Source organism: Oncorhynchus clarkii, chromosome 12, assembly GCF_045791955.1.
Source record: "Oncorhynchus clarkii lewisi isolate Uvic-CL-2024 chromosome 12, UVic_Ocla_1.0, whole genome shotgun sequence".
Classification (NCBI taxonomy): Eukaryota; Metazoa; Chordata; class Actinopteri; order Salmoniformes; family Salmonidae; genus Oncorhynchus; species Oncorhynchus clarkii.
The window spans coordinates 101,741,242-101,753,547 of NC_092158.1; the positions used below are offsets into that span (position 1 = coordinate 101,741,242).

Below are 12,306 nucleotides of genomic sequence, written 5' to 3' on the forward strand. Positions count from 1 at the left end.
GGCTGATGGGAGGACATGTGTCCTGTTGAAGATAACTGGCTGATGGGAGGACATGTGCCCTGTTGAAGATAACTGGCTGATGGGAGGACATGTGTCCTGTTGAAGATAACTGGCTGATGGTAGGACATGTGTCCTGTTGAAGATAACTGGCTGATGGTAGGACATGTATCCTGTTGAAGCTAACTGGCTGATGGTAGGACATGTGCCCTGTTGAAGATAACTGGCTGATGGTAGGACATGTGTCCTGTTGAAGATAACTGGCTGATGGTAGGACATGTGTCCTGTTGAAGATAACTGGCTGATGGGAGGACATGTGTCCTGTTGAAGATAACTGGCTGATGGGAGGACATGTGTCCTGTTGAAGATAACTGGCTGATGGGAGGACATGTGTCCTGTTGAAGATAACTGGCTGATGGGAGGACATGTGTCCTGTTGAAGATAACTGGCTGATGGGAGGACATGTGTCCTGTTGAAGATAACTGGCTGATGGTAGGACATGTGTCCTGTTGAAGCTAACTGGCTGATGGTAAGATATGTGTCCTGTTGAAAATAACTGGCTGATGGGAGGACATGTGTCCTGTTGAAGATAACTGGCTGATGGGAGGACATGTGTCCTGTTGAAGATAACTGGCTGATGGGAGGACATGTGTCCTGTTGAAGATAACTGGCTGATGGGAGGACATTAACTAGTACGCCTATTTACAGCAGCATATTATTTAATAGTTGTTTTGCCAAAATTAGTTGATGTCAATTGAATAAAAAAGTATATAATTTTACATGACAAAGTTCCCAGACTATAACCTACTAAGATAGGCACCTGGCACAATGAAGGCATCATGATTCATGAATAATGAGAAAACAATCAGCAAAAGCAATTATTTAGATTGAAAATGTAGGCAAATTCTGACATCAGTGGACCTGCGTGATGTCATGAAGAATGAGGTCGTTTAGAAGGTGCTGATACAGTGTCACCGCTATGTAGGGTGTTATGGAGGGGCTGATACAGTGTTACCACTATTTAGGGTGTTATGAAGGGGCTGATACAGTGTTACCACTATTTAGGCCGCACAGTGCACGGTTCTGTGGGCTACTTAACAGAGGGATGTTTGTGACAGGTGTGTTTATCTGGTTCTGTGGGCTACTTAACAGAGGGATGTTTGTGACAGGTGTGTTTATCTGGTTCTGTGGGCTACTTAACAGAGAGATGTATTGTCTGAAGGTAAAAGCCAAATCATGGCCCCGCTGCTCTATTTGGATCGGCAGTGAGACTTCAGTACATAACTGTCTTGATATCAGAAATATGCTTTGCTGATAACCATGGTAATAGAGGTGTGGTTATGGACATTATGAGGATAATGGGTGTAGTGGTTGAATGAGGTGAGGTTATGGACATTATGAGGATAATGGGCATAGGGGTTGAATGAGGTGAGGTTATGGACATTATGAGGATAATGGGTATAGGGGTTGAATGAGGTGAGGTTATGGACATTATGAGGATAATGGGTACAGGGGTTGAATGGCCATATAAAGGGTAATCACGACTAAAAATGCATTTGAGTTGCAAAGTAAAAGAAATACTGACCTTTCACAAACTTCCCTGCACAAGTTTTCATGCAGCCGACAGCGCCCCCGTGTGGCTGAAAAATGCAACAGGCGTGACAGAGATGTTCACAGAGCAGAGGACTGCCGTTTTAAAGTCGACATTTGTCACAATTTCAGTAGAAGGGGGCACATTCAAAGAGCATGCAAAGCAAAATTCAGTCACAACAGGAAAACTGAAAAAATGAAAGGGTCTGTGAATGCACTAGCAGAGAACAGTGGCAGTGATTCAGATGAACGATTAATTGGTACAAAGGAGTTAAACACAGTGACTTCTCCCAGCAGTAGCATAATATGGGTGACACCAGATATCGAAGGCAAACCCCTCAAAATGGAGCTGGACACAGGATCTGCAGTGTCTATAATTTCCACTACTGTCTACAATGAGCACTTCAAGGCTATCAAGCTGAAGAACACAAATGTGTTGCTGAAGACCTACTCAGGAGAGAGATTGAGCCCAATGGGGGCATTGCAGGTCAGAGTGCGGTATGGGGGGCAAACACAGCAGTTACAGCTGAATGTGCTGCCTGGAACTGGCCCCCCATTATTTGGCAGGGAATGGCTTTCAAAAATAAAGCTGAATTGGTGTGACTTGAAAATGCTCCACAAGTTCCAGTCCAAAGAGAAAGGCACAGACCAAACACTGGAGCACTTGCGGAAGAAATACAACACAGTTTTCAGTGATCAGATGGGAACAGTAAAAGGCTTCACAGCCAAACCTTGTACTAAGAGATGACGCAACCCCGAAATTCTGCAAAGCCAGATCTGTTCCATACTCCCTGAGACCAAAGCCAGATCTGTTCCATACTCCCTGAGACCAAAGCCAGATCTGTTCCATACTCCCTGAGACCAAAGCCAGATCTGTTCCATACTCCCTGAGACCAAAGCCAGATCTGTTCCATACTCCCTGAGACCAAAGCCAGATCTGTTCCATACTCCCTGAGACCAAAGCCAGATCTGTTCCATACTCCCTGAGACCAAAGCCAGATCTGTTCCATACTCCCTGAGACCAAAGCCAGATCTGTTCCATACTCCCTGAGACCAAAGCCAGATCTGTTCCATACTCCCTGAGACCAAAGCCAGATCTGTTCCATACTCCCAGAGACCAAAGCCAGATCTGTTCCATACTCCCTGAGACCAAAGCCAGATCTGTTCCATACTCCCTGAGACCAAAGCCAGATCTGTTCCATACTCCCTGAGACCAAAGCCAGATCTGTTCCATACTCCCTGAGACCAAAGCCAGATCTGTCCCATCCTCCCTGAGACCAAAGCCAGATCTGTTCCATACTCCCTGAGACCAAAGCCAGATCTGTTCCATACTCCCTGAGACCAAAGGTGGAAGCGGAAATCGATCGCTTGCAGGATACAGGGATCCTGACGAAGGTGGACAGAAGCGAATGGGCCACACCCATAGTTCCTATTGTGAAGAAAGACGGGTCTGTTAGAATGTGTGGGGACTTCAAGGTAACTGTGAATTCAATGTTGCGTGTGGACCATTACCCCCTGCCACGTCTGGATGACATCTTTGCTGCTCTAACTGGTGGGAAACACTTCAGTAAAATCTGAAACAGGTTTACCTGCAGCTACCGGTTGAGGAGAGCTCCAAACAGTACCTGACAAAAAACACACACAAAGGTCTACACAGGTATAACCGCCTGGTTTTTGGCATTGCATCGGCCCCAGCCATTTGGCAACGAACTATTGACCAGATTTTGCAAGGAATCCAGGGACCCAGTGTATCATGGATGACATGATCATAACAGGACGCACCGACAAAGAGCACCGGGTAACCTGGAAGAGGTCCTGAAAAGAATAAAAGAGTATGGTCTACAGGCAAACTTACAGAAGTGTGAGTTCTTCAAAGACAAGATTGTTTTCTGTGGACATAAAATCGACCACAATGGATTGCACAAAACACAGGACAAAATCGAGGCAGTGGTACAGGCACCACGACCACAAAATATCACAGAAGTGATCTTTCACGGGACTGATCAATTACTACAGAAGATTCCTCACAAAACTTTCAGCAGTACTCCAGCCTCTAAATCAGCTCCTGCAAATGAATAGGACATGGAGGTGGACAGAACAGTGTGAAAATGCATTTCTGGAGGCAAAACGGCTCATAACATCTGAACAGGTCCTGATGCACTACGACCCTGAAATGCCAGTGAAGTTGGCTTGTGATGCGTCCCCTTATGGCCGTCCTTTCACACACACTGAAAGACGGGTCAGAGGCCAGTTGCATTTGCGTTACGAACGTTGAATGATGCAGAGAAAAACTACTCACAAATCGACAAAGAAGGACTGGCGCTAGTGTGGGGTGTAAAGAAATTCCACGCGTACCGATATGGCAAGTGTTTCACACTGGTTACGGATCACCAGCCGTTGCTTTCCACTTTCAGTCCAAAGAAAGGCATTCCGGCAATGACAGCGGCCAGGTTACAGTGATATGCCCTGTTCCTTGCCAGTCAATGACAGCAGCCAGGTTACAGTGATACGCCCTGTTCCTTGCCAGTCAATGACAGCAGCCAGGTTACAGTGATACGCCCTGTTCCTTGCCAGTCAATGACAGCGGCCAGGTTACAGCGATATGCCCTGTTCCTTGCCAGTCAATGACAGCAGCCAGGTTACAGTGATATGCCCTGTTCCTTGCCAGTCAATGACAGCAGCCAGGTTACAGCGATACGCCCTGTTCCTTGCCAGTCAATGACAGCAGCCAGGTTACAGTGATACGCCCTGTTCCTTGCCAGTCAATGACAGCAGCCAGGTTACAGCGATACGCCCTGTTCCTTGCCAGTCAATGACAGCGATACGCCCTGTTCCTTGCCAGTCAATGACAGCGATACGCCCTGTTCCTTGCCAGTCAATGACAGCAGCCAGGTTACAGTGATACGCCCTGTTCCTTGCCAGTCAATGACAGCGGCCAGGTTACAGTGATACGCCCTGTTCCTTGCCAGTCAATGACAGCAGCCAGGTTACAGCGATACGCCCTGTTCCTTGCCAGTCAATGACAGCAGCCAGGTTACAGCGATATGCCCTGTTCCTTGCCAGTCAATGACAGCAGCCAGGTTACAGCGATACGCCCTGTTCCTTGCCAGTCAATGACAGCAGCCAGGTTACAGCGATATGCCCTGTTCATTGCCAGTCAATGACAGCGATACGCCCTGTTCCTTGCCAGTCAATGACAGTGATATGCCCTGTTCCTTGCCAGTCAATGACAGCAGCCAGGTTACAGCGATACGCCCTGTTCCTTGCCAGTCAATGACAGCAGCCAGGTTACAGCGATATGCCCTGTTCCTTGCCAGTCAATGACAGCAGCCAGGTTACAGAGATACACCATGTTCCTTGCCAGTCAATGACAGCGATACGCCAGTCATATGTATGACATTGAGTTTAAGCCGTCGTCCCTCCACACAAATGCAGATGGATTATCCAGACTGCCGTGTACAAGAGAAAGACAAAGGAGGGTGGATGCAGTGGACATGTTCCATACCGCTCAGCTCGAGGCCCTACCAGTCACAAGCACAGTTATCAAACAGGAGACAAGGAAAGATGTGACCTTGTCAAAAGTGTACACCTACACCATGTCAGGATGGCCAGCTACTGGCAGAAAGGAGCTGACTCCGTATTTCCAGCGGAGAAACGAAATTACAACGTACCAAGGATGTTTGATGTGGGGAATGAGAGTCATGATACCCCAGAAATGCCAACGTCAGGTTTTGCAGCAACTACATGAAGGTCATGTTGGAATTGTCAAAATGAAGCTGCTCGCAAGGAGCCACTTCTGGTGGCCAGGTCTGGATCAACAGATAGAAAATATGGCGAAGATGTTTGGAAACCCTCCACATGCCTGCTCCTGTCCCAGTCCACCCATGGGAATGGACCGCAGAGCCATGGCAGAGAATTCATGTGGACTACGCTGGTCCCTTTGAAAAGCACATTTCTGGTTATAGTGGATGCCCATTCCAAATGGCCAGAGGTGTTTTGCACTGACTCCTCCACCTTGGCTCAGATGATAGAGTGTCTCAGAACAACGTTTGTACGCTTCTGTTTGCCACTGCAGCTGGTAAGTGACAACGCGCAAGCTTTTGTAAGTGATGAGTTTACAAGATTCATGTCAGTAAATGGAATCACACTCAACCTCAGCTCCGTACCACCCTGCCACCAATGGGCTGGCAGAACGCTTTGTGCAAACCCTAAAGCAAGGACTCCGTGAGAGCTCCTGAGAGTGACACACAGGGAACTTTAGAGGACGGTGGGGCAGTAGAGAGACCCCAGGCTGAAAGAAGGGAACGTGTTGATGAAGGTGCTGCTATAGCAGACGCTATGATGGAACAAGCTCACACTGAGGATGTTCAGGAGCCTCCAGATAATCTGAGGCGCTGCCCAGAACGAAGGCACCGTCCACCAAACACACACTGAGGATGTTCAGGAGCCTCCAGACAATCCGAGGCGCTGCCCAGAACGAAGGCACCGTCCACCAAACACACACTGAGGATGTTCAGGAGCCTCCAGATAATCCGAGGCGCTGCCCAGAACGAATGCACCGTCCACCAAACACACACTGAGGATGTTCAGGAGCCTCCAGATAATCCGAGGCGCTGCCCAGGACGAATGCACCGTCCACCAAACACACACTGAGGATGTTCAGGAGCCTCCAGATAATCCGAGGCGCTGCCCAGAACGAAGGCACCGTCCACCAAACACACACTGAGGATGTTCAGGAGCCTCCAGACAATCCGAGGCGCTGCCCAGAACGAAGGCACCGTCCACCAAACACACACTGAGGATGTTCAGGAGCCTCCAGACAATCTGAGGCGCTACCCAGAACGAATGCACCGTCCACCAAACACACACTGAGGATGTTCAGGAGCCTCCAGACAATCCGAGGCGCTGCCCAGAACGAATGCACCGTCCACCAAACACACACTGAGGATGTTCAGGAGCCTCCAGACAATCGGAGGCGCTGCCCAGAACGAAGGCACCGTCCACCAAACACACACTGAGGATGTTCAGGAGCCTCCAGACAATCTGAGGCGCTGCCCAGAACGAAGGCACCGTCCACCAGACACACACTGAGGATGTTCAGGAGCCTCCAGAGAACCCGAGGCGCTGCCCAGAACGAAGGCACCGTCCACCAGACACACTCTGAGGATGTTCAGGAGCCTCCAGAGAACCCGAGGCGCTGCCCAGAACGAACGTCCACCAGACACACACTGAGGATGTTCAGGAGCCTCCAGAGAACCCGAGGCGCTGCCCAGAACGAACGTCCACCAGACACACACTGAGGATGTTCAGGAGCCTCCAGAGAACCCGAGGCGCTGCCCAGAACGAATGCACCGTCCACCAGACACACACTGAGGATGTTCAGGAGCCTCCAGAGAACCCGAGGCGCTGCCCAGAACGAACGTCCACCAGACACACACTGAGGATGTTCAGGAGCCTCCAGAGAACCCGAGGCGCTGCCCAGAACGAACGTCCACCAGACACACACTGAGGATGTTCAGGAGCCTCCAGAGAACCCGAGGCGCTGCCCAGAACGAACGTCCACCAGACACACACTGAGGATGTTCAGGAGCCTCCAGAGAACCCGAGGCGCTGCCCAGAACGAACGTCCACCAAACACACACTGAGGATGTTCAGGAGCCTCCAGAGAACCCGAGGCGCTGCCCAGAACGAAGGCACCGTCCACCAGACACACACTGAGGATGTTCAGGAGCCTCCAGAGAACCCGAGGCGCTGCCCAGAACGAAGGCACCGTCCACCAGACACACACTGAGGATGTTCAGGAGCCTCCAGAGAACCCGAGGCGCTGCCCAGAACGAACGTCCACCAGACACACACTGAGGATGTTCAGGAGCCTCCAGAGAACCCGAGGCGCTGCCCAGAACGAACGTCCACCAGACACACACTGAGGATGTTCAGGAGCCTCCAGAGAACCCGAGGCGCTGCCCAGAACGAACGTCCACCAGACACACACTGAGGATGTTCAGGAGCCTCCAGAGAACCCGAGGCGCTGCCCAGAACGAACGTCCACCAGACACACACTGAGGATGTTCAGGAGCCTCCAGAGCACCCGAGGCGCTGCCCAGAACGAACGTCCACCAGACACACACTGAGGATGTTCAGGAGCCTCCAGACAACCCGAGGCGCTGCCCAGAACGAACGTCCACCAGACACACACTGAGGATATTCAGGAGCCTCCAGAGAACCCGAGGCGCTGCCCAGAACGAACGTCCACCAGACACACACTGAGGATGTTCAGGAGCCTCCAGAGAACCCGAGGCGCTGCCCAGAACGAACGTCCACCAGACACACACTGAGGATGTTCAGGAGCCTCCAGAGAACCCGAGGCGCTGCCCAGAACGAACGTCCACCAGACACACACTGAGGATGTTCAGGAGCCTCCAGAGCACCCGAGGCGCTGCCCAGAACGAACGTCCACCAGACACACACTGAGGATGTTCAGGAGCCTCCAGACAACCCGAGGCGCTGCCCAGAACGAACGTCCACCAGACACACACTGAGGATATTCAGGAGCCTCCAGAGAACCCGAGGCGCTGCCCAGAACGAACGTCCACCAGACACACTGGCCTTATAAACAAACAAAAGCTGCCTGTTCAAGTTCAGAATAAAGTGTCGTTCTGGTTCGTTACAGTAAATGGGAAGCACCAGTTCAATGTATTCAGAGTCTTTCTTATTATATAAATAAGTAATAAGAGACACAATTTATGTACACATATCAACACATACATTTGATAGTTTTATCATTTAATCATTTTGGGGGGCAGTTTCATCTTGTTTTTGATGTTATGTTTTCAAGTTAACACGTAACATTCAGCATTACACTGTTCATTCTGCTCCTCACTGCAAGACTGAGGACATCAAGTCTCTAGTGTCTCGTGTTGACGTGTGTTTCTGTGTTTAAATGTTTATATTTATACTGGACAGAGAAGGAACCCTGGGGGCTTTTACAGTATGCTAATGCACACACACACACACACACACACACACACACATACATACATACATACACACACACACGCACACACATACACAAACATATGAACACACACATATGAACACGCACATGAACACACGCACATATGAACACACACACACACACACATATGAACACACACACACATAATGACACACACACACACAAACACACACATATGAACACACACACACACAGAAACACAAACACAAACACACCCACACACACACACACACAAACACACACACACACACACGCACACACACGCGAACACACACACACACGAACACACACACAAACACAAACACAAGCCATCATCATTCTGTGTTTTAGAGAAATATCATGACCAACTTTAGTGTTCTGTGTTTTAGAGAAACATCATGACCAACTTTAGTGTTCTGTGTTTTAGAGAAACATCATGACCAACTTTAGTCTTTACTGTTTTAGAGAAACATCATGACCAACTTTAGTGTTCTCTGTATCAGAGAAACATCATGACCAACTTTAGTCTTTACTGTTTCAGAGAAACATCATGACCAACTTTAGTCTTTACTGTTTTAGAGAAACATCATGACCAACTTTAGTCTTTACTGTTTCAGAGAAACATCATGACCAACTTTAGTCTTTACTGTTTCAGAGAAACATCATGACCAACTTTAGTGTTCTCTGTATCAGAGAAACATCATGACCAACTTTAGTCTTTACTGTTTCAGAGAAACATCATGGCCAACTTTAGTCTTTACTGTTTTAGGGAAACATCATGACCAACTTTAGTGTTTTGTGTTTCAGAGAAACATCATGACCAACTTTAGTCTTTACTGTTTTAGGGAAACATCATGACCAACTTTAGTGTTTTGTGTTTCAGAGAAACATCATGACCAACTTTAGTCTTTACTGTTTCAGAGAAACATCATGACCAACTTTAGTCTTTACTGTTTCAGAGAAACATCATGACCAACTTTAGTCTTTACTGTTTCAGAGAAACATCATGACCAACTTTAGTGTTTTGTGTTTCAGAGAAACATCATGACCAACTTTAGTGTTCTGTGTATCAGAGAAACATCTTGACCAACTTTAGTCTTTACTGTTTCAGAGAAACATCATGACCAACTTTAGTGTTTTGTGTTTCAGAGAAACATCATGACCAACTTTAGTGTTCTGTGTTTCAGAGAAACATCATGACCAACTTTAGTCTTTACTGTTTCAGAGAAACATCATGACCAACTTTAGTGTTTTGTGTTTCAGAGAAACATCATGACCAACTTTAGTGTTTTGTGTTTCAGAGAAACATCATGACCAACTTTAGTGTTCTGTGTTTCAGAGAAACATCATGACCAACTTTCTGACCTTGAAGCAGTTCAGAACGGACTGCTTCCTTTCCTTCTTTCTCTCTTTCTACGTTTTCCAACAGCAGTAATGGTTCATGAATCACATACCACTATTCCACTTGCACACACACACACACACACGCACACACACCCTTCTAGCTCAATCTAGCCATCTCTGGTCACTGTCAGCAGCTAGTTAATGAGAAGGGGACTAAAATCAATGCACACACCATGGGAGGAATACCTGATTACCTACCCCTCGTGTTTGTGTGTGTGTGTGTGTGTGTGTCAAATCATTTTTTTTTATTTGTCACATACACATGGTTAGCTGTGTGTGTGTGTGTGTGTGTGCGTGTGCGTGTGTGTGTGTCTGTGTCTGTGTCTGTGTGTGTGTGTGTGTGTGTGTGTGTCTGTGTGTTTGTGTGTGTGTGTCTGTGTGTCCTTCATCTTCCTCAGTGGGGAAAGAGAGAAATAAAGAAGTACATTTAAAGATGAACGTCGTCCTGAATAATTACTGACTAATCTCTCCCTCTCTCTCTGCTCCCCCTCCACAGCAACTCATATCTCTCAGAGAGTCACTGATGTCACCCATCAGGGCTCAAAGGCCCCCAATTACCAAATATAAAGCAACTTCTACATATCCTCTCTCTCTCTTTCCCTCTGTTCTGACTCTCCCCTCCCTCTCTCTCTCTCTTCCCCTCTGTTCTGACTATCTCCCCTCCCTCTGTTCTGACTCTCTACCCTCCCTCTCTCTCTTTGCCTCTGTTCTGACTCTCTACCCTCCCTCTCTCTCTCTTTCCCTCTGTTCTGACTCTCTACCCTCCCTCTCTCTCTCTTTCCCTCTGTTCTGACTCTCTACCCTCCCTCCCTCTCTCTCTCTTTCCCTCTGTTCTGACTCTCTACCCTCCCTCCCTCTCTCTCTCTTTCCCTCTGTTCTGACTCTCTACCCTCCCTCCCTCTCTCTCTCTTTCCCTCTGTTCTGACTCTCTACCCTCCCTCTCTCTCTCTTTCCCTCTGTTCTGACTCTCTACCCTCCCTCCCTCTCTCTCTCTTTCCCTCTGTTCTGACTCTCTACCCTCCCTCCCTCTCTCTCTTCCCCTCTGTTCTGACTATCTACCCTCCCCCTCTCTCTTCCCCTCTGTTCTGACTTTCTACCCTCCCTCTCTCTCTCTTCCCTCCGTTCTGACTCTCTCCCCTCCCTCTCTCTCTCTTCCCTCTGTTCTGACTCTCTACCATCCCTCCCTCTCTCTCTCTCTCTGTCCCCCTCAGGGCTCCAGATCCTCTATCAGTGCTGACTCTCTACCCTCCCAGTATAGTATACACAGACTGGACAACAGGACAATAATCCTAAGCCCAGACTTGAACCCGATCAAACATCTCTGGAGAGTCGTGAAAATAGCTGTGCAGCGAAGCAACGCTCCCCATCCAACCTGACAGAGCTTGAGAGGATCTGCAGAGAAGAATGGGAGAAACTCCCCATCCAACCTGACAGAGCTTGAGAGGATCTGCAGAGAAGAATGGGAGAAACTCCCCATCCAACCTGACAGAGCTTGAGAGGATCTGCAGAGAAGAATGGGAGAAACTCCCCAAATACAGGTGTGCCAAGCTTGTAGCGTCGAACCCAAGAAGACTCAAGGTTGTAATCACTGCCAAAGGTGCTTCAACAAAGTACTGAGTAAAGGGTCTGAATATTTATGTAAATGTGATATCTACGTTTTTTTAAATGAAAATTTGCACACATAAAATAAACTGTTTTTTGCTTTGTAATTGGGGTATTCTGGGTTATTGTGTGTAGATTGATGAGGGGGAAAAAAAACAATTTAATCCATTTTAGAATAACGTAACAAAATGTGTAAAAATTTCAAACTTTCTGAATGTTGCTGTATATCAGTATATTAGACTCTCTCTCTCTCTCTGCAGTGATGTTGTTTTCATCACTTCTGGTTTAACACTGCCATCAAGTGGTGATTGTCCAAACTGCATCACTGTTAAGATAGAGAGCAGAGAATGTGGGAGAGAGAGCAGAGAGAGAGAGCAGAGTGTGTGGGAGAGAGGGAGCAAAGAGAGAGAGCAGAGAGTGAGATCAAAGAGAGCAGAGAGAGCAGAGATAATAGAGAGTGAGAGAGCAGAGAGAGCGGGTAGGGAGAGCAGAAAACAGAGAGAGAGCATAGAGCAGAGAGAGCAGAGAACAGAGAGAAGAGAGAGCACAGAGAAGAGAGAGAAGAGAGAGAGCAGAGAAGAGAGAGAAGAGAGAGAGAGCAGACAGCAGAGGGAGAGAGAGAGCAGAGAGAGCAGAGGGAGAGAGAGAGCAGAGAACAGAGAGAGCAGAGAACAGAGAGAAGAGAGAGCAGAGAGCATAGAGAGAGACAGCAGATAACG

General features: G+C 48.2%; 2 protein-coding genes across 2 annotated transcripts in view; one reads left to right on the plus strand and one right to left on the minus strand.

The window, feature by feature from the left end:
* Positions 1-3,011, minus strand: part of LOC139421799 (NLR family CARD domain-containing protein 3-like) — a 50,264-nt gene extending 47,253 nt beyond the window's left edge. The window contains 2 exon segments of the mRNA XM_071172918.1: positions 1,583-1,637; positions 2,376-3,011. Of these exon segments, the coding sequence (XP_071029019.1) occupies positions 1,583-1,637; positions 2,376-3,011 (691 nt within the window).
* Positions 1-12,306, plus strand: part of LOC139421752 (NLR family CARD domain-containing protein 3-like) — a 1,082,035-nt gene that overhangs the window by 1,007,812 nt on the left and 61,917 nt on the right. The gene's annotated exons all lie outside the window — the stretch shown is intronic.